General features: G+C 39.4%; 1 protein-coding gene across 1 annotated transcript; it reads left to right on the forward strand.

The window, feature by feature from the left end:
- The first annotated feature begins 1,678 nt into the window (after positions 1–1,678).
- On the forward strand, positions 1,679–11,136 carry UFM1 (ubiquitin fold modifier 1). The gene is made up of 6 exons (XM_038143038.1): positions 1,679–1,761; positions 1,839–1,895; positions 2,624–2,681; positions 4,797–4,836; positions 5,226–5,258; positions 8,896–11,136. Coding segments are annotated over exons 1-6 (258 nt in total). The 5' UTR covers positions 1,679–1,759; the 3' UTR covers positions 8,964–11,136.
- Positions 11,137–26,088: the final 14,952 nt, after the last annotated feature.

Here is a 26,088-nt window from a genome sequence, read left to right on the forward strand (position 1 = left end):
AATTAGCTCCAATTTCAGGTGTGATCTCTTAAAAGCAGGGGGATAAAAAAGCCATGAGATCATTAATGGATTACACGATGTGTACAACCCACAAATTCAACAGAGCTATGAAAAAAGACACAGTAACATAAATGCAGATGATACTGGGAAATATGAAGGCCATTGGACAAGCTGATAGTGAAATTCTTGGGTTTTTAATTAATTTTTTTTCAGTTTGATCTATGTTCTTATAAGAACAGCACAAAGGTGAAAAGCTGGATTTCATACCTGGGCAGGAAGCCGGTCCTTGGGAAAAAAAATTAACGACTTGAATGTATCACCTGCCTTTTGTACAGCATCTGCCTTAACCCTAATGAGACCCTAGTGAAGGTGAACACAATAAATGCTTTGCCATGACCAGTTTGGCAAGCAGTGTGTGACACCAAGCACTTCATCAGCACCGAATGCTGTCCTGCCTGCAAACAGCAGGGGGGAAATCTGACAAAATATCTCCTATAAGGAAAATACTGACATATCAGAGTTGAAAACTCTGTCATCATCTCCATTAGCAGATAAATGACTATTAAAGACAAAAACTACTTTGCAGTTCCATGGCACCTTATTAAAGAGAAATTGATTAGTCAAAAGTCACAAACAAAACTGGAACCGGCTGTTTTTCTGCCATAAAAGTATCCATCATTATCCAAACAAAACTCCTGTTCTAGCTCCCTCATCACAAAGAAGATGTGAACAGTTTTAAATATTAAGGGGATAGGAATCAGTGTTTGCATCCATTTTTGCCTGCATAACTTAAACAAGCATTTGCAGACCATTCTGGTTTGAGAGCTAAACAGGATCACAAAAATTAGGGTTGGAAAGGACCTTTGGAGATCATCTACTCCAAACCCCTGCCAAGGCAGGGTCCCCTGGAACAGAATACACAGGAGTGTATCCAGGTGGGATTCAAATGTCTCCAGAATGGGAGACTCCACGATCTTCCTGGGCAGCCTGTTCCAGGGCTGTCCCTCTCAGTGTAAAGAAGTTGTTCCTCACGTCGAGATGGACCTTCCTGTGTTTCAGTTCGTTCCTGGCCATCGCTCCTCACCCCGTCGCTGGGCACCACTGAGAAGTCTGGCACCATTCTCTTGGCACTCGTCTTTGGGGTGTTCATATGCATTAATGAGATCCCCTCTCAGTCATCTCTCCAGACTGAACAGGCCCAGCTCTCCTCTCTCCCCCTCGTAAGACGCACCAGACCCCTCACCATCTTTGTACTCTCGCGCTGCACCCTCTCCAGGAGCCTCTTGCACTGAGAAGCCCACAAATGGACACAGCACACCAGATGTGGCCTCCGGTTACCAAACCCTCACTCCTATATACTCCCTGTATGACGGCAGCTCGCCGATCCCGAGTTCCCGGCCCGATCCCTGCCCCGCTCCTTCCCGTCCCGCCCGCGTCTCCCTGCAGCGCCTACGGAAGCGCCGGCTCCAAGGGCCGGGGTCCTACCTCTGCCGCGGAACAGCCACAGCTACTGCCTCATTAGAAATCCTCCCCGCCGTTCTCCGCTGCGCCTCGCCCACCCCTCAGACTCTCTCCTTCCCAGCTGCAGTGAGGCAATGAGAAAGAGCACGGCCGCTCCCTGCCTCACAACGGGTCGGAGGGGCACGTTATCTTCCCTTTGTGTTCAGGCGCGCCTGGGGCAGCTCAGGGCCGGCGAAGGCCCCCGAGCTGCGGGCGGCGCTGACGTGTCGGAGGGAGCGGCGGCGGCCCCGGAGGCACCATGTGAGTGAGGGACCGCCCGGAGGCTCCGCAGCCCCCGCGCTCCCTCGCCCAGCCCTCACCCTCTGCTCTCTCCACAGGTCCAAGGTCACCTTCAAAGTGACGCTCACCTCGGACCCCCGGTTGCCTTACAAAGTGTGAGTGTCGGCGCTGCGTGGGGCGGCGGGAAGTGAAACCGGGGCACATCATGGATGGCCTCTAAATGGCCATCCCGGCGGGACATTCCGCCAGCGGGAACGGCGTTTGTCTCCCTCCGTGTGGAGTGACAGGCGATGTCCGTGGTTAGCCCTGCTCTCGGGGCTTTCCCGCTTTGCCCCGCTGCTGTGCGCGGCTTCCCTAGAATCACAGAGTCCCTTAGGTTGGAAAAGACCTCTGAGATCGCAGAGTCCAACCTTTGCCCGATCACTGCCTGGTCAGCCAGGCCATGGCACTACGGGCCGCCTCCAGGCCTCTCTTGAACACTTGCAGGGACGGGGACTCCACCCTGGGCAGCCCGTTCCAATGCTTGACAGCCCTTTCAGTAAAAAATTTTTCCTGATGTTCCGCCTGAATCATCCCTGCCACACCTTGAGGCCGAGTTCTCTCCTTGTGGAGAGGACATTGCTATGGAGCTTAATCCCACACGTCCTGGGACTTGCCACATCTGCTGACACTTGAAGGTATTCCTGTTCTTTGCTAAAAAAGCTTCTCTTGAAGCATCTCACGGCCCCCAGGGACTGTTCTCCCCTTGAACAGAGCTTGCACAGCTTTGTCCAAAATATTTCCATTGGTAAAAGTGAAGTTTCAGTCAGTAGTTCAACAGCAGATATAAAGTTGCTTTTAGGTCTGTTTTGGCAGCCGCGTTTTACTTGTGTTGTGATTTCAGGTTAAGCGTGCCTGAGAGCACACCTTTCACAGCTGTCCTCAAGTTTGCTGCAGAAGAAGTAAGTAGAGAGTGGTGATGTTGGTTTTTATAATTTTGCATGTTCTTGAAAGCTAAAGCTTTTTCAATGATAAAAATGCAGTGGTTAATTCAGCTCAAGAAGCTGCTGTTGGTTACAGATGGTAGCAAGCATTACTGGCCTCAGTGGGAGCCTGGCAGAACTTGCAGAATCCTAAACTTAGTGATCCTTGCTCAATGTATGCATCAGCAGATGGCATTAAGGTGATCTCTGGTTTTTGTGATTAACCATTTTATAGCAGTGATTTAAAGTTTTGTGACAGTGAAGAGAATTAAAAGGTACTGCTCTTCGATACTTAGTACTGAAATTTCTTATGTGGAATATCAGAAAAGTTCTTCAGAATTATCAGTAAACTTTTCACATTCAGTTCTAGTAATCTCTGATTTTGGAAGACACGTTTTTTGATTGTGGAAGGTATTGAGATCAGCCATATGGGATAGATTCAAAAAACTGTCTTAAGGGAAGATGGGGATAGCGTGTTCTTTGTGTTGATCTTTGACATGGAATCCTGTATCATTAGGTGTTTAGATTGCTCACATAATGTGTTTGAAGAGATGTATTATGTTGTTTCAGATTAAGCATGCAAAGATTAAGAGACATTCACTGGATGTGAAATCAAGTGCTTAGAAGCATGATGACTCTCTTCATCTCACTGGCAGAAAATCAGCTGAGAGTCTGTCCTTGCAATTCTCCCTCTGTCTTTTTAGGAAAACTTGGGAAGTTTTGGGTTATTGAAAATTTCTTTTGTTTGAGCATTGCTGTTGTAATGAAATAGTTAGGAAGGATAAGAGACTCCACATCTTGTGTCTCCTTATGTTGTTATTGTTACACCACTATGTGACAGAAATGAATAGAGGAAACACAGCTTGTGGGGGGAGGTTGTGGATTGGTTTTGTTGTAAATTTACTTGGAGAGAACTTACAGAATATTGCTTGCTGCTAAAGATATTTGATGATTTAATTGGGGGTTTTTACTATGTTTTCCCCAGTTATTTCTATTCTGTATTTATACAGCTGTGCCAACACAACCCATACATAGAGACCTAGACTGAAAAGTCTAACAAGCAAGTACGAGGTACCAGAAATGAGTGTGACTGAATAGTTGGAGATGTTGAAAGGGAGGTGTCACTTCTGGTGGGGGTTGCCATTGAACCTGTTAACATCACCTACTCATTGGAACCTAATGTTAGTTAGTGATAGGGTCATCTGAGTAATGGATTTAGAGAATCATTACTGACTTAAATATTCACATTTAGGATGCCATGGTGTAAGTATTTTGAGTATTAAGTGGTGTGAGTATTTTGAGTATCTATGGGAGTTTGATCTCAGGCTGTTCTGGACTTCAGCTTCAGCACTGAAGCTTTTTGCATCTCTTTGAGACCAGACAGAATGAAGTGCTTTGTTAGGAAAGAGCAAAAAAAGATTGTTAAACTCTAGCCCAGGAATGAAGCCCCTTGTGACCTGGCATTGAAAAGAGTAACAGATAACTTTTATGTTAAATGAATGTTTTTTTCATTCCTTGAACTGCATAGCTTAACATTAACTTATGTAGTGTGTTGTGATTCAAGAACCATTTTCACGGTACCTTGAGATATACATATATGGAAAAGATCAAAATTAGGGTACAGTTGTTAGTTGTTCTTCAGGAGAAGTGCATTATCCTCTCTGTGATTACAACTCTCAGGGCAGAGAAGTGTTTAAGTTCCGGCTATTTGGACTTAGCAAGTTTCTACTGAGACATCTCTCAAAAACTTAAAATTTGCCAGCTCATAACCAGACTTGCCCTAGTTAGAAAAAATCCCATTTATAGTGTGTGGTATCTGTTGGGTTTTTTCCTTCATATTTTAGAGCTGCCTGGGACATGTCTCAGGTGTACATTTGCATGATAGTTAAAAAAAAGATTCCATTACATTTGTGGAATTACTACTAAAATAGTCATCCATTTCCATTAAAGTTACTTATATCTATAAATCTCAAGGACCTCTTCTCATTCTTTTTGGTTTTGAACCAGCTAAAATTAAAATTTTAATATTACTCATATATTTTCTGCTTTAACTATGTCTCTTATGCTGTTTTGTCCTACTCTTATTTCCTTTAGTTCAAAGTTCCTGCAGCAACAAGTGCCATTATAACAAATGGTAAGAGTATAGTTTATATATATTTTTCATAGTTTTTGTATTGAGGTTTCAGTGAAAGTTTATTGATAAAATCAATACTGTCTCATGTTTCACAAACTCTACTTACTGCAAATTGAATTTAATAATATTGCAGCATTATTTGAATTTCTTATGCATGGGGTGAAGATACTAAACCACTAATTCAGTTTTGTCCAAATATGTAGCTTGGACTTCTCTATGCAGAAGCTTTCTTGTCACTTCCCATGTTTTTGGTTATAGGAAATAGCTGCACGATGACCTGATGTAATAGTTGTATCTTACTGGTATGTTTTTTGATTTGCAGGTTTAATATAATAAATGTAATGTGTCTGTTTCATCTTCTTTTTTTCTCTTTTTTTCCTTCTTCTTAGATGGTATAGGAATAAACCCTGCACAGACAGCAGGTAAGCTACTGTGTATGAATCCCAGTATTTAAAACTTGTTCTTTTTCTCTCAGTCTAATGTATAGCACATGAGGTTGTATTACATTTTAGGTTTTGTCCTCTGAAAGGGGAGGAGCATTACCCAGTAGTTGAAAACTATGTGCATTGTAGTGTGTAAAAGGTTAAATCCAAAAAACAGTGGAGGTTTTTGTGTTCAGTGCTTATTTAGTTCTGTGAAAAAGTGGTGAGCTTCTGATCTTCAGAGCTTTGCATTTAAGGTGCAGTCTAAAAGCTATTCAGTATTAAAGTGCTACTGCAGAATAAGTAAAAGCTAAATTTCCCCCCTGCTCTGTCTAATTCAGTAGTACTTGCTGTTCTGGCAGCACTTCTCATGAGATACGTTACAAAAAGAGTTTTAGAGCAGGAACTCCAGGGGCTTTGGAGAGTGTGTTTTCAGAAGAGTTGGGTTGGAACTAAGTGGTCATAAAGGTCTCTTTCAAGTCAAACCATTTTTTGATTCTTGCTGATAGCTCTTTTGTTCTCAGCAAGGGCTTCCATGCCAGAAATCCCTGATTTCAGATGTCAAGGCTGGCCATGAGAGAAGAGTTTATCTCTGTCACAGGAAAGTGTAAGGCCCTTTCCCATCACCTCCTGAAGGACGTGGAAACAGAGTACACAGGTTGAATTGTACCAATAATGGTCTGCTGTCCAGAGGCAGATTGTGTGGACTCGTTCTTGAAAAGCTATACTGTTAAACTAATTGGGAAATAATTACAGTGTTCTAATCTCAAACAATTTGAGAAGAGAGTGTAACAGAGTATCTTGATAGAAAGTTGTGAACATTTCTAACCTACTTAGTACTAGTAAAAATGGCTTTGTTGCTTATGGAATCCAATCATTCAGTGAAAACAGAATAATTTTACTCTTGCTTGCAAACATGATGAATGGTTGATGGAGACTTGCTGGTATTTTGGTTTTTGCATTAAGTCCATGCATCCATCCATCTGTCTCATTTATGCCCTTTGACTGCCAGTCATTACTGAAGTTACCACAGGAAAAATAAAACAAGGAATTTTCAGCACACCTTGCTGTGTAAACTAGAGAATATAGAGTAAATCCTTGCAGAGCACAGAACAGTATCTGATGGTGAGAAAAGCAGTTGCTTGACATAAGTTTGGGGAATTTTTTTGAGTTGTAAAAGAAACTATTTAAGTGTAGAGACCTATTTTTGAGGTCTGTGATTGCATCAACAACATTTGAAAATGAAGGTCAAATAAGTGTTTGGCTTTTCTGCTCCACCAGAGATTTCTGTCCTGCCTTAGTACATGGATTGTGATTTCACAGGTGTACTGTCTCAGGCAGACTTCTCAGCTGATGCTGTCCTCATCATGATCCCATAACCAAGTGCATTAAAAACAGATGATAAATCTAATAATTTACTTTAGTTACTAGATCATCATCCACACGTAAAGCCACATTTTCACATGACCACTGATGAATACTTAGGCAAAATGTTAAAATTGCTTAAGGTACACTAAGGCTGTTTCTCTTCCTCAGCAGTATGTTTTCATTTTGTATTATGTAGCTTAAATTAGTTGTAGCTTAATCCTTTTAATCCCTTCAAGTAAGTGTATTTAGCACTACTTGACTGCTGAATGAAGGCATCCATACAGTAGTTCATTGTGCTTGCAGCTGTGCATATTGAATTCACATCTCCAGTTGATTTGCTTTACCTCTTCTAAACTCTTATAAACTTTGAGGAATTACTCAGTAGTATAAGAAAGCATCACATGATCAAGAAACGGGTAAATTTAAAGCATCTAGATGCAAAGTGTTGTCATCACTGCCTTATTCTGCAGATGTAAAATTAGACACATGGATTATGGTTTTTAGCATAGGTGTTCTGGCAGTGCTGTGTGATGTTGCCCTTAACTGGAACAAAACAAACCAGCCCACAATAAAACAAACCTCCAAAATCAACCCAAACAAAACAAGCAAAATACAGCCTGCACCAAACCTAGTGCTCAGACCAAAATCCCTCCTCAGTTTACAAGTAAACATACATAATTTTGGTTGAATCTTCTGTTCAGCCTCATTAATTGGTATCTCAAAATCTACTTTTTCGCCTTCTTCCTTCTATTTTTTTTCATATATCAGAGTTCCTACAGATTTTACAGTTACTTTAGTCTTCAAAAACTTCCAAAAAAAGATACACAGGGAATAAAATTTTAGTAATCCCTGGGGATTTCAGGGGTTTTGTACTGTTGCACAATTTCTTTTCCTTTCTGAAAAAAAGCACTCAAGTATGACTTTCATTTTCCTTACATGATTTCATGGAGCAGGGGAAATGAAAGCTGAAAGAGCTAGGCTTAGCACTTAATCCCTATATTGATTTCAATTTTAAATCCTTGATAGTTCAGGGAGTAGTATGCTATAACTTTAATAAAACCAGTGTAATAATAATGATGAAAACAGACCAAGGTGAGGTGAGCTACTGTCTCCATGAGACGCAGCTGAGGCCTGTTTGAATATGTTCAGAATTTTATGATGGCCATTACAAAAAGATGTTTCCAGTCTAGAAGAGTAAGGTTAGTCGGCAGTTCTCTGTTTTGCTGGTGAGACAGGTTTGCATTCAGTGGGTTTTATAGATCTCTTCAGTACCTGTTCTTGGCAGATCTGTAAGATCAGAATGTCTTCTGATATGATGTTATTTTGAATTGATTTTCTAAGGGTCATTATGTTGAATATATACAATGATTTTGATCCCGATCCACTTGCTGGAGTTCAGAAAAGGGTAGCTTTGTTCTAATATGCAGACAATTTAAATGGATGTCAAGTATCGTAATCTTATTTGTGAGAGCAGTTTACATCCCTGGAATGGGATGCTTGGGAAAGAAATAGAATTACTCTGTTTTAGAAGTTAATTCAAGGTTGAATAAGGAATCAAATATAGTTGATTCTGTGCAGTAGTAGTATGAAGCAAAAAAGTAAATATTCCATGTATTGTTAAGTATATACATCATTTAGTGATGCGGTTTCATTTTCAAATGTTACATTTAATAAAAAAAATAGCAACCTGGATACATTAAAAAAATCAACACATCTAAATATTAAAACCTTCTAATTTTTATTATGTCTTCTTGAAAAGACTATGATAATTAAGATAACATAGTAATAAATAAGAAGTTGAAAGGGATTTTTGTGCTTGGACATTTGGAGAACCTTCCTAAAAGAAAAGTACAGTTGGGGTTCTGAAGTTAGACATTGATAAGTACTGAACCAGGGAGAGAACTGAAAATGAATGAAAGCATGAATGACCTCAAGAAAACAAAATAATTGTGGAAAAGTAAAACTTTGTTTTCTGTTCTTGAAATTATGGCTTATAAGTGAAATGAGGCATTCGAGTGTGGAACTGCAGAGTTTGAAAGGCTGCACTTTGCAAGGCCTAGCATTTTCATTTGAAATAAAGAGCTCTTTGGAAAAAGAGAGGCAAGGTAGAATTATGTGGAAGCATAAAGACTTTATTCCTGGTATGTCAGAGGAATTACTATGAAGCTGTTAAACACTGACTTAACACTGTTATCCTTTAAATGTGTCTATTGAGGGAACATTGTGTTTTCTTGGTTAGTAATACATCCTGTTTTCTTTCTTTGTTTAGGAAATGTGTTTCTAAAGCATGGTTCAGATCTACGGCTCATTCCCAGAGATCGTGTTGGGAGCTCATAACATCTCCTGAAAGCTGGGGAATAGGTGTCATTGTTGTGCAGCAGGGGTCTATTTATTTTGGAACTCCAAAATGCAACTGATGAATTGGACTTTTTTAAAGCAAGCAGAAATGACTTCCCAGGATTTGATTTTTTCTTTGGAAACAGAGATAAGGGTTCATTTTTCTCTTAAAATACAGTAACTCGTGCACTGATTCTTCCCTGACTAGTAGAACAGGCTGATTGCATGTTATGTTGCTGTAAGAAAGACAGACTTCGTTACAGGTGTTACTGACACCACAAGAGTAAACACAGCTGCCATCAATAGATACTTAAAATACTGGATATTGTTGAGCCTGCTTCATGAAGGGGAAAACTGTGTTATGACGTTGCTACTAAATTATTCTTACTGTGTGCTAAAAGTTGGGTTTTTTTCTGTATTTTTTTTTTCCTAAAGTTATTTCCATTTTTAAGGGAACAGCTTTCACCTGGCTCAAGTATTAATCTCAAGTAGAGGGGAAATTTCAGGAGTTTATTACTCAAATAAGTAAACATCTGCCAAGTGTTCCAAAGTAATTCTAAGATTTAATTGCTGCAAGTATTTGAGATAAAGGAGAATGCAGAGATTTCTGTGTTTTAAGACTTCGTTTTGACATACTGTGAATTTTAATTAAACTCAGTTTCAGAGAATTTGTGAGACCTAGTCTCCTCACATGAAGTGCCATCAGCTGGGAAGGATTGAAGTGAATTTGGGAATGGGTAGACTGGTCAAATATGTCATTCCTTTTTCAGTAAACTAGTGCTGGTTCTTTCCAGCAAGAAGTCTTGGTTTTGTTGCTGCCTGTTACATAAAAAGCAGCATAGAATTCACTGAAATATTTTTGTTCAGATTAGAAATTGCCATGTGTACACTATCAGTTGTCTATTTTAAGTAGAGAAATTGCTGCTTTTCTTGAACTGGTTGTCTGTGCTGTGATTTAATGTATTTGGCAAAATCTTACCATATTGCATTTTTTTCTGTTCTACTGACTTGAACAATGGGTATTGCAATGCTTGGTTAAATGAGTATTCTCACAAATACAACTGTCCTGTGCAATCACCGTGCTTTAGAAAGATGTTCAGATAATGTGTCAGATAATGCAGAAGTACATAATGCCCTTCTGAGTGGGTGTGAGCTGAGGAAATAAAGAAAAACTCTCCAGAAATCAATATTTGCCTATAGACAGCTTCCAACTTTAAGATAAACTGCAAAATTCTGTATTTTTCTTTACTTTAATAAACAACTAAATGAAAAAGTGCAAACGTTGTTCCTATCCTATTCTTAGAGTTTGATAATAATTAAAAACTGTTCCCGTTAATTATTCAGCATGCTTTGGGATTAATTTTGAGCCAAAAGATAGTTATTATGCAGAATTCTACAGAACACTGCCCCAAAGGGCAGAGTGCCTTGTTTTTTGTTAGTCTAATGCCACAATATAATTAGTATGAGCAAAATTAATTGCTTGTAATTTTTAGCTGCAAATCTCTTGACTGAATGCTTGAGAAAGCACCTCATATTGGAATATAACAAACAGGAATCTTTTTTTTTTCCTGTCTAAAGGTGCAGTGTTTTTGAAAGGGAATTGTGGTTAACTGCATTTTGAAACTAGGATGCTCTGATGTTTACATAATTGAGGGTTATGTAAAAATTATTTCATGTGGTGGCTAACATTTCTCATGCTGTTACTTAGGTTATAACAGAGCATAAAGTATTTGACATACTGCATTGCAGGTAGTTTATGTAACATGCTAAGAATTTGTTCATTTGGAAAAATAACCGGTATTTTTAGTACTCTGTTCATTACACCTTTGTCTCAATATGGCCTCTCAAATCTGACCGTGGCTTTTCTGTTTGGTAAAGAGACTATTTCAGTGCTAAAACATATTTACCAATCTTTGCTAGTTGACTTGACCTTTGCAAGTTCATTTTGTTAAGTTGTGTTTGACATGGTTGTATAGGAAACTTAAGGTTTCTAGGGCTTGGGAGTTGTTAGAAAATTGTGGAAATGCTGTGCTCCCAGATTTGTACTGGTCTGTCTGTCCATACTTTATGATGTACTTTGGAAATCAACTCTACCTGGCAGTTTTGTTGTTTTCAGCTCTGATTATAATCTGAATGGTATTAAAGAAAAGATTTTTTTGGTGTTCATGCTTCATTTTGTTGTGCCTTTGCTGAAGTTAATTTGAAGAGTCTTTTTTCTGTATTCTACATTTATAAAAGGATGGCTGATTTATGCTACAAAGATAGTTTGTGAAAAAATATTTGGCAGAAGCATAAATTGTGAAAGGTCCCACCGAAACTTTCAAATATCTCTAACTGTTCTTTTGGTTTATATGAGTTCATAAAGTTTTATTTTGATAACATTTGAAGATATCATAGACGTTTTTCAGGGAGGAAAGCACAATGATCTGATGAAATAGAGTAGAACAGTAGAAGTTAGAAAATGGCCCTGATAATAATGGTTCTGTCATAAGTATGTTTTTTTCCTGTGTTCTTGTCACAAAATCCAACTTTATTATGTGTTTGAGATGAAAAGGCCATTTTCCTTTTTGCTTGCTACTATGTGAGAATCATAAAAATTGTTGACAGTAGCTCTCAAAAGTTGTGAGATTCTTTGTGTTTAGCTTGATCACAAAAGCCCAGCTCCCACGGCTGCTCCAGTGATACGAGGAGCAGTTGGAGTGAGAGAAGGAGCTGTGCCAGCATGGCTGCACAGTGAGTGGATTCTGAAGGTGCTGGGGCACAGCAGTCCTTTGTATGGCAGCATCCAGGTGGCCTTCAGACAGAGCACTTCAACGAGGCACTTGAAAAAATTCAATCCTGCAGTCATCCGAGCAGTGCTGTGGATGCTGTTCCAGTGATTCCATCAGAAGTGCTAAGCTCCAGCTGTGTGAGCTTCAGTCCATGTGCAATGCACAGTGTTCAGAGTTCAATACAGAAAACCCAACAGTGCATCTCTCTAGTGAATTTCAGCTGCTGATGGAAGGTAAATAAATACTGGGGAGTGTTCACAAAAGCAAGTGTGATCTTTTTGAGGCTAATCTCTCTGCAGGCTGCTTCTGAAGTTAACAAGTTGAAGTCCTCCAGAGAGATTCAGTGTAGCTAAACAAATCTTCGACTCTGAATGACTCTCTGAGAAGCCTTTATCTCTTTACTGGCTAGAGAAAGCAATTGAGGCATTAACCTGCAGGGGCTAATGTTAACCCTTCTGAATGCCTTCCCCAGTTGATGCTTTTCCCCTCCCTTCAATATTATATGTTATATACCTGTCCACTCACTCTTGTTTGAGCTTGATTAACACATGCAAAGTTCCCAGGGACTTGTTCTAAATCACAAGAACCTTTTTGCATGAAATCAAAACTACTTTTTAATGTAATATAATTACTTAAATATAACCTTTTTTTTTTTCTTGTACAGCAGGTTCAGAACCCTTGGTGGTAGTGTGAGGAAGGCTTGTCATTTTTTACAGAAATCTTTGCCAGGTTAAAATTAGTTCTGTTTACAAATAAGAAAATGTGTGTACTGAGAAAGAAAACAGAAGATTCTATTACTGTGCCTTTTTAGAGTATGGATTTGGTCTCCTTTATCTCTCTGAAGTGGTTAAATGTTCATGGCAAGCAGATTTTGAAGGGTTTTGAATGTATACAAATAGCCACTAATAAAAGGACCAGGTGCAGGTGCTCCTCTGTTTACTACTGTGAAGACCATCCTGAGGCTGTGAGTGGGAACTGTCAGTGTCTCTCACTGCTGAGAAATACCAGATGTGGTAACAGCTATAACAACCCTAGAGACTCTCTCTCATTGTAATGGAGAGAATTGCTCTTTTATTATTGACAATAGATAAATTTGTTTACAGTTGTGTTGAAAGTTGTGTTCATCTGGTGGGAGTGAGATCACTGTCCACAATTTCTTTCACTGCTCGTGATATTTGAAAAGAAGTAAGTCTGGGACAATCTGGCCATTAAATAAGTAGACTTCCCCCTGTGGAATTCTGTCTCAAAGGTAAAGTGTGAACTGAGAAATGCAGCATCTATATCTTCAGAAGACTTGGCTGTGATAAAAATCTGTTCCTGTCTGATGAAAGGTTTAAAATGAAAAGGGAGTGGGGAATATTCTTTGTCTTACCTATTGAGTCATGAGGTCATTTTGCAATTCGAGGATCACACTGTGTGACTTCTCATAGGAGAAGCGACTGCATTTTAGTAAATGTTTGCTATTAAACATCTTAGAAATTCACCTAAAGAGCTTGTCAGAACTCAGAATGTCCCACAGACATCCTCGGACGTTCCAGACCCGGGTCAAAAGCATCTGAGACCCTGGCATGCAGCCAGAGACCCCTGTGGCTTTGAATCTGACCCATGGAACAGTTTGCCAACTTTGCAGGAAGAACAAGAAGTCACAAAAGTTTAGATATTGTAGTAGAAGTAGTCATGAAGTAAAGGGTAGGATTTCTGAGTGCTGTACAGGGGGGTTTTAAGCCTTGTACGCAGGGGTCCAAGTTTTGTACATGGGGGTCGGGAGATCTAAGATGGAGGGACTTGGGTGTGCCCTGTCCTCTTTCTTTCTCCTTCCTAACCTCCATGTCTTTGGTGATGTTGGCACTCACAGATTGGTTTAGAGTAGAAAGTCACCATTCAATATAGATAGTAGGTATTGGAGAAAAAGCATAAACATGTAGTACGTAATATATGATATAAAAGATGGCACCAGCCCCCTGGGAGGGCAGTGTGCCTTTGTCTGAGCTGCTGAACGGGCCACAGCAGTTCAGGGAGAAGAATCTTGTAGATAACCAACAATAAACAACCTTGAGAACAGACAACAGAAGACTACTGAGTCTTTCTTCGAAGGCACGGGTTGGAGGAGGGACTTTTCCATCTTTCGGGGTCATCCCAATCCGGGGGTGAAACCCCACAAGAGCTGAGGGCTATTTGTAAGATAGTGAATGTGAAACAAATAGACGTATGAAGCATATCCACATCTAGGGAACCCTTGCTATGGATGGTCAGAAATAGCTTGGTTTTAATCATGATGCATGCTTCTAATGCTTTAAAAGCATCAGGCATTATTTTGGACTGCTTTTCAGGTCGGATTTTTGTGAAGCAGTTCGTAATACTTTTGATTGCTTGCAAGCTTTGCCAAAGTGCTGTTAGTTTTTACTGTGGGCCAGACCTCGTGCTATGATTTTGTAGAATGTAGAGATAGAAATGCTGCTTATGCCTCAAGCTGGGTTTATGCAGACCTTGAATATATATCCATGTGAAAGTGACTGACATAAGCAGCACTCATAACTCCCCTGAGGAAGGGACCTTAAAGATCATCTAGCTTCAATCCCTCTGCCATGGGCAGGAATGCTTTCCATTAAGCCAGGCTTCTCTCAGCCATTCTGTAAATTAAGTTTTTTATGTGTAAATTGAAAACAAAAAGGCCATGCTGGATGTAGCTAATCGGCTGATGTTTATTGCAGTAGCTTTTTAAACCGTGGGAGGGGGAAGGAGTCAATAACATTGCTGTAATAAAGTGCTGTCAGGCGACTCATGTTGCTTGAAAAATTAACATCTTTAAATTCATTTTTGCATTGACATTTCCAGTTAGTAGAGACCCATTAATTTGTGACAGGGTTCTGTTCTATTGCTATGGGCTCTTGAATAGTATACAAATAATAGTGGCTAACAATAAGAGCAGCCAGGCATCTTTACCAGCAGCACGAAGGGTGAAGGTTTGTACAAGCACTCAATGTCAGTAAAGCACCACCCATGCAGAGCTGCTTATTAGTACATGAACAAGAGCACAGTACACCTTGCCAGCTGTTCCATAGTTGACATGATCCATTACAGGTGACAGTGATAATCAAATGGTCTTATTATTTATGTCAGGTTCATTTAATTCCCACTTCTTGGCTAAATGCTGTTGCAGATTAATATGTGTGTGTAGCACATAGTGTCCACAGTGACCTCAGGTACTCATCGTTCTTATTTCATGACTCTGTTTTGGACAGCTCCAGCTCTGTCCAAGAGAGTCTGTTCCAAAGTGTGATTGCCGGACAGTCAGTTCTATGGGGCCTCACATCTGAGAATCTGTGATTTAAAACCTGAAGTTTATATATTTCATTTTTATTTCTCATCCTGTGGCCATGAAAATTTAAGGTGGAGGGCTTCTACTGATTTTCAGCCCTTATGGTCAGGGATTGCTGAAGTTTAAAGTGCCATATCTAAATGTCTGTAAGTAACAGGAAAGCAATTTTAGCCATGTGATTTTGTAAATTAGGCTTAAATTTCTTCTGCCCTACTGAGATGCCAGAGGAATTTAATAATGTCAGAAAAATTTGCAGCCATGAAAAAAAATTAAGGGAAAGTAGAAAAAAAAACAAAACTAAAGAGGATCTAAATATGAGAGCACGAGGGTACTACAGGGCCTGATGTAACCTGACATCCCATTTCAGTTTTGCAGTTCTCAAAATTTTTGTTGTTGACTAGTGCCCTGTCATCATTGCATTACCCTGATTCCAGACACTTCCAGTTATGAACTGAAGAGGTGACCTGTTTCTAAACATCTTTAAAGAAACATCCTACTTTCAATTCTGATCATTCAGGGTTGTCATCTGTCCGATATCAATTATACTTCACTTGCAGACATCATGTCTTTTGTCATTGCAGTAGTGTAGACTAATTTATCTCTAAATGATTCAAGTAGTGAAGATTACACTGGGAAAGTCCTTGCACCCAAGGAAGCATAGCAAATACAAAAATTGTCCTTTATTCTAAGTTAAAGTTATCAGATATTTTTAGTTGTCTAAAATGAAATTGTAGGAAAATCTGTAACTTTACCACGTCATCCTGAAAGTGGCAGCTATCAAAATTATGCATTCTTCTTCATAGCGTGCCTTAACTGCAAATTTTACTTTTAGTTTGAACAGTGAGATCACCTGGAAAATGAAGCCTATTAAATTTCTGCTGTGATATGCCTGCATTGATTGATGACCTCAAATTAGAATGGCAAGGAAAGGCTGTAACAGCCTCTAGTGTTCATAAGAAAATTAAGATAGATAATTGTAAAGATGTTTTAACAGGTTTTGGCTGGTTAGGCAAAATTATTTTAATTTGTGAAAAAACCTGCACAGGCTTTTACTGAACATTTGACAGTTGATGATGCTTAATGCAAAACAAATTCCTGCTTATTAGTGCTCAAATATTGGTTTTAGTAATGCTTCTCTGGTATGAGTGAGGCATGTCATTGCACCCCAAATCTTGTGCACTGTACTGCAGTTCATGTTCCAGTGTAAAAGCTAAAGGAAGGCAAATAACTATTTCCATTACTTAGTGATGCTGGACTGGAACATCAATTCTGTCCAAAAAAGAAAAAGAAGGAACCCTGAACTGTGAGGTGGCAAATAAACAGTTATAATATCAATAAAATGTATGATCATCTACTTGAACTCATGCATAATTTTTAGCATTAACAAATGTAATAGTCTTATGGGTGGGGAAGATCTGCAACCAAAATGCTCGGATGGTGCTCCATTTTGGTTTTCCAGAAGAATCCTCAGCACCATTGCATTTTATTTAATACAGAAGACTTTGTACAAAGAAGTTTAATTATTACAATAATTCTTCAACTATTTTTGTTGTTGACTTGTGTGAATTATATACATTCTACATATGTAGAATTTTCAAAGGGATCTAAAACTGTTTTGGAAATTTGTTAGGGGTCCAAAGTTGAAAAAGGCAGAAAAAATTTGATCCGGTGTAACTACTGATCTTGCAGTATTTAAAGAATAAGGCAAGAATAAGTCTAACTGTACTAGAAAGTGTTTCTGCAAACATGGTTCTTTAAAATGTACTGCCAGTCTCTGGAAGTTCTGTAGACCAGTGTTCTACTGCACTTATATTTAGAAAGTTTTAAACAAGCTCCATTTTCATTTGTGAAAATTAAGCCTGCTTCTTCTTCCTCCTTTCCCAGCATATATCTAGGACAACCAATGGGACCAATGCCTGCAGGTGCCTATTTCTGCAGACCATAGGAGAAGCCTGGTAGATGAGTTCATGCTAAGGGAACTGCTAGCTCAGGTAAGATGGATGCCAGTCCGGGGGGCTTTTACAGAAAACAAGCATGAACCATCACAGATGGGGAAGATGATGCTTCCTGTTCCCTGCAGATCACTGGTTTTATGAGCTTCTTTAGCTAACCACAGTACTGCTGGTCATAAACATAGGCAGCTTAAGAATCTGTTTGAAACCAAGCTTAAAAAGTCTCTGTAGATTATGCTTTAATTAAACTTCTACCAGAGGTATTCAGGCAATAAATTAATTTAAGATCTTATAAATAATTCTGTCAATTCAATTAATTTCTTGTGTCATATTTTTAAAGATGTTAATTTTTCTTCTCCAAGGTGATTTTTTTCACTTGGGTTATGCTGCCATTTTCACACTTTATCACAGAATACGCTGAGTTGGTAGGGATCCACAAGAATCATCAAGTCCAATTCTCAGTCCAGCACAGGGCAACCCCAAGAGTCACACAATGTGCTTGAAATCATTGTCCAAACACTTCTTGAACTCTGTCAGGCTCAGTGCTGTGACCAGTTCCTTGGACAGCCTGAGTGTCAAATGTTGGGTTTTTTCCCCCCTTAGATTTCTCTTCCCATCTACTTTTTAATAATTTTCTTCTTCCTTTGTTTTAATCCGTTTCAGATTGTCTGACATTACCTTGTTCCATCACAGCTCTTTGAATTCCATTCTTCCCTTCTTTTCCTGAGACCTTTCCACAGTCCTGATTTCTGTTAATTAATGTAGGGAAATTAAAGAATTCTGTGTGGCTAGCTTGTTATGGATTGCTGAACAAGCCTCCTGCCTGTTTTTCTTTCTTAATCCCCAGTCTAGCTGATACCCTGACTATATTTTTGCTTTTCCTGGCCCCAGGGCTAATTTGGTGTGTGAGGATGTGCTAGAATATTAATACAGGTGGCTGAAAAATATAGTTTTACAAAAACAAACAAAAAAAAAAAAAATCTGGCATGCAGAACAGAGGCTCCAGTATTCTGGAAACATATCAGTCTGGACATCTCAAACATGAAATTAGTTTTGTCTGCTTCTTCATATTCTCCACATTGCTTCAGTAGAACTAAGTCTGTGTTACTCAGAAGATTGAAAGCTGGCAGGCTGTTGTGTGAGCTAGGAAACCTAATGCTGTGCCTCATTTTCCTCTGTAGCTTTCTCTTTCTTTTTAACTTTTTGGTCTGTTTATTTTCTCTTTTTTCCTTTTTTTTAGCTTTTTTTATTTTTTTTCTTCTTCTGGAATAATTCTTAAAGCATACTTTAATTCCATTATCCTACAAATCCACCATACATTATTCCCTTGCTAACTACAGCAGCTGATAATGAGTGCAGCCAGCTCATGCAGAGCAGTGAGAAAGACAATAAACAGAGCATAAGAAACTGTTTAAGCATTTTAAAATAATCCTAACTGCAGCAACAGACTGTAAAAATTGTAGTTTACTCAATAAAGGAATTTAGGATTTTTGTGTTAATGGAGGCATGAAAAAACCCTTCTCAAGCAGTGAGGGGCTTCTCTTGGGCAGATGTACAGAACTGTCCTCTTCTGAGGAGGGAGGGAACCTCTCATGCATGTTTTTGATTGTCAGAGGGAGATGAGCTGAGTGAAATGACCTGATCTAGGAAAAAAATGGAGATGAAATTACAGCAAGGGCCTCAGCATCCAAGAGCCTGCATATCTTGAAATAGGATATCTCTAAATGTGTGTGTAGAGTTCCTGACATATTTGGTGCTGTGCCCCCACCCCCATGCACTGCCTTTTCTCCTGCTAAATAGCATCTCCATCTACTCATTGCTGAGCAAAGGTCAGTTTATCTTGAATAAGGGGAGCAGAATATGACAGATTGGAACCATCCCACCCCAAACACAGTGCAAATCTGCCTTCCCTTCAGAAATGTGGAATCTAACGTCGGGTTTGTGTTGTTGCAGGGTGCAGCTCATGCATATCATCCTGTGTGTGTCTTGCAGAGGTGCACAAATTGGTGGATTCTTTTTGTGTTTGATCTTGCCACTTTGCAGCACACTTATGCTATTGTTAAAGAAAACACTTTGCAAAGCTCTGTGGTTTGCTGAATAGCAGCCTTCCTGTTATTAGTGGATTCTGGAAAGCAACCTGTATTAACTTGCAGCTTTGTGGCTTACTAGCTCAAACTGTGGGTGACTGATTTGTTGCAGAAAACTCTATAGCAATTCAGCTGTCTGCCACTAAGAAATGCTAACTTAACATTTTAATCCAATTTACAGGCAAGAGAATTGATACACAAGCCTTCTCTTTAGTTATGGCTGCTTTCCATCTGCTGAACTTGGAATACCTGCCCTTGTCTCATGCATAAACCAATGTGGATGTGGAGAGAAGGAAGACATTAGACCTGGTCTTATTCCAACTCTGTTCCTTTCATTTCTGGTATTCCCAAGGTAGGTCTCTTCTGCACATCACAGAGTAAGGATTGTAAACTGCATAACTTCCTCCCCACCCCTAAGAGAACATGTGTTTCCCCAGAGAGGAGGGTAAATGTAACATAAGGGCTCCCTGACGCCAGATGTATGATAACACTGGAAGAGCTTTGCTTTTCTTTCCAGACCTGTTTTCTTCAAGGGCTGTACTGAGCTACAGACAGACACTCTTGTTCTACCAATGAAAGCTAGATTATCTTGGAAAAATGTTTCTTGCCAGTAGTGGAAGCCCCAGAAAGTTTTGTCTCAGGAGATACAGTTCCAGCAAGCAGGTAATATTACCAAGCAGGAGAGCCAGCAATGCTGGCTCGATGTAGGTTATATACAGGTGAGAAACCAAGCAGAACAGTGTGTGTATGAACCCAATATAATTTGCTTTTCTGGTGCAGGATGTACATCAGTCAACAAGACAACAAGAATTTTCAGTTTCTAATTCCTCAGTGAGCACTTCCTGTTGGCTCATACATTTTTGGGGTAAGATTTGAGAGTAGTCTTCATTTGATCACAGGGTTTTTCATCAGGAAAAACACAAAATTGATGGAATGGGAAAAATTTTTTTCTTAAAGTCTCAGGTGTGTGTGAGAGGGGATAAAATCACCTCAGAGAGTGAAAAGCCTCAAGGGACAAAAACTGGTGTGGCTGCACTCCTGTGTGTGTGGAAGGCACAAAGTCATTGCAAGATGGAAAGTAGTTGAGTAAGAATTTATTTTATTCCTCTGAAAATATTAGGATTTATTTATATGGATCTATGACTCCAGAAGCGGATAAAAGTGCATTTGCTATGTTCTTAAGAGAAAGCAAGGCAAAAGAATTTAATTAATCAAACTTTATTGCTTTATTAATGCTGCTTTCCGAGTTGAGTTTTTTTTTTGTGTAGCAGAGGGCAGGTGAGAGTTTAAATGAATGCCTCATGATGTAGCTTTCTGTGAAGGAAAATGCCTTAAATGGCTACAAACTCAGTACACATCTGCTTCATTTCATAAAAACATAAATTGTACATTTTGACACTATGTAAAATAACACTTCTAAGCAAGACTGCCATAGCAAGAAGACAAGAAGTGTCTGTTTAAGGATGAGGAAGTACTTTCTGATACAGTATTATTTTGTAGGGCTGCCTGGGAAATTTGATTTCTATCTAAAAATCCAGAATAAACTCCTATTTACAAAAATTAATACCTGAAGTTGTTAAAAGTGCAGAGTTTGGTATAGACTCTTGCTAGTAGCAACATTAAACATTGAATTTTCTTAAAACTTTGGAGGGAACTCTGGCTGCACCTCTGGCAACAAGGTGGCATCGTTGTTCGACCAAGTCCTCATCCTGTGTGTCTACTTTGTGAGATTTAGGGAAATGTGAAACACACCATTTTGACTAAATTATATATTATTTTTTAAAATATTGAAAACTCAGGAGCACTAAGTAAACTAATGAAAAAGGAAACAGGCTTTGTCCATTATTGTCTTGCTTATCTGCTGTACCTAGTGGAGCAGTTTTTTCTTGGAGCACCTTTTCTTTAGGTGTTCTGTATTGGAGACTTCTCTGCTCCATTCCTCTGGTCTCAGGGAAGCTTTTTACCTCTTTAGGCATCTTCCTCTTCCTTACTGCAGTTTCCCAACTCCTGCTCCTCCCACCTTGGAGCAGCTCCTATGACCCAAGCATTAGGTCTCCTGGGAAGGTGCAAGCTTCCCCTCCTAGGTTACAGTTTTCCAAGCAGTGTTTAAAGGAACAAAATATTCATCTGGAAAGACACACTGTGAAGATATCATCAACTATACCACTGAAAGAAGTGACAACAAAGTACCTTTGTAGTTTAGAACCAGATCATGTATGGTGTGGAAAATTTAAAGATGGCTGGCTGTGAAAGTGAGCATGCTGATGCTGGAGGTCTCTGTCCGCTGCAGTTCAGAATGTGGCAGCAAGAAGGGAAGCTGATTCTTTCCCACATTTCCTGAATAAGGGCTCAAACCAACACAATAGTTGAACATACAGAAGATACCAACTGACACCTGTACTCAGACCTGACCCTTATATGCAGTTGCTGTAAATGTTTGGCTTGTTAATTACATATTTTCCTGTAACTGGGCCAGAGTATGTTTCTGTCTAAGTTCCCATTCCTTTTAAAGATGACTCAATGATCTGAATCCCTTGCACATGCCATGAATGAAATAGACATATGTGAGAGAGATGATTTCTATATTCAAGATTATCTCCTGCGAGGAAAAATGGGTTACATAAGCAGTCCTCATTCTGGCATTCCCTACTTTGACTTTGCTGCGTTAATCTCAACTATATATGTACCTATATATATACTAACTTCCTGTGGATGAAATGTCCTGTATGAATGCAGCTTCAATCTTCCAGACAGAAAATATTTCTTTGAGAACAAACTCATGGAGATGGAATCTTAAAACCCTCTTCCATTCCTTAAAGTTTCATAAGTTTGCTTGAGGCTCAGTTTTTGCCGGCACAGTTTTGTCTGTCCTGTGTTTCTGTGCAGTCTGATACACATCTGCTCTTGTCCATCATTAAAGGAGCTGTTCTGTTCCTGTGACATGCATGGAAGGATGTACCTTGTCTGTTCTTGGGGAGCTGGTATTTCTGAACTGTTGTTTTCAAGTCCAGTTCCTGCCCAATAAACTTTTATGCTTTACTCAGGTAATCAATCCCTTCACAAAATAGAATTTCATTTCTGATTTAGGGTTGCATACATCATAAAATTTATTGGGTCCTGAGGCACTGCCAGCCCTGACCACAGCCCAGGACCCCCTATCAGCCCCTGGGGCCATCAGTCCCTGCCCCGTGATGCTGCAGCATGGCTGGTCTCCAGCTCCCCACAGCTTGCCCAGCCATGGCCATCACTGCTCTCTGACAAAACCTGCACCGGATTGAGTCTGCTCCACAGACTGACACTTCTGTAAAATATTATTGATAAAAAATTCATACTTATATTAGTTTACACTGATACAGATTTCTATTGACTTGAAATAATTCTTAGGTCTGGCTGCAGATTTGTAATTTAACCTATTAACCTATTATGTACCTTTCTAATTTCTGCTATAGCACTACAGTAATTCCAAATGTTACACAGTGTTTCTTTTTAAATATTAGTTCAATTAATTTCATGATGGGTTTTCAGTCTGTGCAAAAAGTACCACAATTAATTATGAATCCACATTCAAGTAAATTTTTTATGCTGGGCCTAGTTTTTTTAATTAGCGTTTAAATCATTTACAAATCTTTTGAAACATCAGCATTTGACATGTGTTCTTTTTAGCTATTTTTAGTTTTTCAGTGTTTCTAATGTTTTTTTAAATGTGTCCAAAAGAGTAAGGGGGGTGAGGGGCAAAGAAAACTTCCATTTAATTTTAGGGTCTGTTAAGTCCTGATAACATTCCACAAGGCAGTGACTGGCTTGGTAGATGAGGAAAGACCAGTGGATATTGTCTAACTCCATTTCAGCAAGGCTTTCTATATCGTTATGTGTGAGATCCTAACAGAGGAGCTGGTGATGCGTGGGCTGGATGAGCCCATGGGTTGAAAATCAGCTGAATGGCTGGGTCCAGGGGGTGGAAACCAGTGACTATGCCCCAGGAATCAGTACTCAGCCCAGTCCTGTTCATCATCTTCATTAATGATCTGTATGACAGGTTTACCTCAGCTGTGTTGCAGACAACTCAAAACTGGGAGGAGTGGCTGATACACCAGAGGGTCATGCTGCCTTCCAGAAAGTCCTCAGCAGGCAGGAGACAGGGGTTGATAGGAATCTCATGAAATTCAGCAATGAGAAGTGAAAAGGTTTTTTTGGAAAGAAAAAGTACAGACAGTTTCACCCACACTCCAGAACACCAGCAGACCTGTCCCAAACCAGCTACTCTTTTACAGGTGGCTGATGCAAGGGCTGTAATGTCTAGAACACAGAGCTCATTGTGCACAACACTATGTATTTCCTGTAGTGACCTAATTGTATTATTAGGAGGAAAATAAATTGTTCTCATGTTTTGTTTTTTCTGATCTCCATGTTATGGCCTGGAGCAGGGAAATCATTACTAGTTTGGTAGCCCGTGTGGTAGTCACACAAGTGAGCAGAGCCTCCTGCTTTCTGCAGTCTCTTTTGATGCACTGCTTCTAAGATGGAGGATGTATCTTGAGCATCATAGTTAGATATGATTCATCACACAACTGGGTTTTATACTGCACACAGACAGCTTGGCAATAAACTAGAAAAATAACATCATACTGGTTTAATTTTCTTGGGAAAGAAAGTCTATTTAATCACAACACAGTTCAGCCACATGCCTACATTTCTTCTTGTGCTGTAATATTTGCAGGAGCAGCACTCTGGCCACCTGATATATTTCTACACGCAAGAAAGAAAAAGGGATGCAAATCTCGTTAGAGGGAAATGTTGGTCAGAGGTTAAAACATATTCAGAGAAAGTTTCTCTGCTTTCTTTTAGTAGCTCTAAAGCTTCAAATCAATAACTGCAATTCCCAACCATATGCTCCTCAAGCAATTTCTTGCCCTTCGCTACAGTTCAAGGTCTTGGAAAATGTCATGGTTTTACTTCTATGTCACTCATAAAGGTTTATAATTCTTTTGAGTTACATGTGTGTCTCCACACCTTGCTTTTATCCATTGTTGTGCCTGAACTGGACAATCTTTAATGTAACAACCAAGACATGCACTGTATTAAAATATTTACCTAAAATTTTACTATCTAATTAGGTTTTAGTCCCTCAAATGACTCATGTCAGTGGTGTCCATTTTCTTTTCTCTTTTTGCTTGTTATGAATTTTGTTCATAAAATTAATAAAGTATTTGTGAACAGGAATACCATCACACCTTCCTATTTATGGTTACTACTTCTTCCCTCCTTGCAAGTGATCTCAAAAGGGGAAAAGTCAAATTTATGATTTTCTATGCAATATACCAAACACCAGTGCTGATCCTATGGTGCCATGATATCTAGTACTCTGTGTTTGGAGTTTGTCAATCTGCATAATGACATAAATGAAAGCTGTTCAGGTAAGAACTTGTTTATGCTGGAGTCAAAAACTCCATCTAGTCTTTGCTAGTCCTTGTTGCTCTTTGAACAGTGCCGTTCTCGGCTGCCTCAGAAAAAAAAGAAAAACCACAGGTTTTTGGCAGGAGATTGAGAGTTTATCACATTCTGTGACACTTTTTCTTCCTGCTTTCCTTACTCTTGCTACCTATTCTCTTCTTGCTCACAATAACTGTTCTCAGTCGTTCTTCTCCCCTCTCTTCCTAGTCTCAACTGTTTTTATTTTTTACACAGGCTTCACCCAGGCTCTCTCCATCCCTTCTTTGAGGTGACAGGAATCTCGAGGGTTGGGACCATGTTCAGAAGCATATCCTGCTGCTTGCTTCTTATTTATTTTTCCTCCTTCCTGGCATGTATTCAGCCTCTTTGGGGATGTCCCCACCTTTGTGTGGATTGCCAAAGAGCTGCAGATCCTCAGGGATCCTCTCCAAGTTGCTAAAACCTGTCCTCTTTTACCAGCTCACATTTTTAGTAAAACACTTGGAAATGCAAACCAGCTGCTTGAAGATGTTTCTGAGAAGTGTTTATGTATAGGATTTAAAGGCTCTGCAAAATATTATGGTCTTCTTGGATTCTGCTTTTTTGAGGGACTCTACTTATATTTGGGGGTGATTTATTTATTTGTACATATTGAGAGAGAAGTGAGAGGTGAGTGAACAAAAGAGAACCATTTTGCACTATTATTGAAAGAATATGACCAAAAGAATATAAATTCTTTGTTATTGAAAAAGAGCTGTAGGGAGGATTGACACACAGGCAGTTTATATTAACATATAATATTAGAAAATCACTAAAATAATAAAAATGTTACTGCTAGGCTTTACTACAGAAATTAAAAACAAGACAGATCAGCTGAATCTCCCAGAAGGAGGCTAAAGGCATAAGAAAAAATTCCTTGAAGAGAACAATTCATATTGCAGTTATTGAAGAATAGATGAAGAGAGGAGTTAGTTACTTGGTTGGCTGTTCCTGTAAAATCATTCAAAGCTGTTCATACCTCCTCTGCCATCAGCTCTTTTCGTCCTCCTTTCTCTGTTGGCCCTGATCCTGCATCCCATGCCCTCCCTAACCCACCCTGGCCATTCTGCCCCCCTTGCTGTGCCAGGTAGAGGGATGGAACAACTGTGAGAGCTGCAGTTGGAGGAGTCTGAGGTTGAAGGTGTTTTTCTGCATTTTCAGTGAATGTGGGGTCCCTCTGGATCATATCCTGTGAGTTGAACCATAAAATAAAACCCATGAGGTGTTGCTAGCTGAGTAGGTTCTGTGATGTAAGTGTGCTGAGGACAGGAAAAGTTATCTTGTAGAGACATCTGGGGAAATTGCTGCATCCTCTGGAATGGCCTCCTTGGAGCATCTTTGCAGTGCTGTATGTTAATATGAGTATTTCAAAAATATCTGGAAGTTGAAACATATCTGTGCCCATAAAAAAAAAAAAAAAAAAAAAAATGTTCCTTAACTATGAATCAGAGGAAATCTGGAGATCAGAAATGGAAAAAATACTTGCTTAAAGAAGAAAAAATATGTTAAATGCACAGAAAAAATTAG

Source organism: Motacilla alba, chromosome 1 (genome assembly GCF_015832195.1).
Source record: "Motacilla alba alba isolate MOTALB_02 chromosome 1, Motacilla_alba_V1.0_pri, whole genome shotgun sequence".
Lineage (NCBI taxonomy): Eukaryota > Metazoa > Chordata > Aves > Passeriformes > Motacillidae > Motacilla > Motacilla alba.

What these genes read in the sequence shown, in the direction of transcription:
- UFM1 (XM_038143038.1), top strand. An exon ending in CCCCGGTTGCCTTACAAAGT is followed by an intron (nt 1,896 to 2,623) that starts GTGAGTGTCGGC and finishes TTGTGATTTCAG; the next exon opens with GTTAAGCGTGCCTGAGAGCA. An exon ending in AAGTGCCATTATAACAAATG is followed by an intron (nt 4,837 to 5,225) that starts GTAAGAGTATAG and finishes CCTTCTTCTTAG; the next exon opens with ATGGTATAGGAATAAACCCT.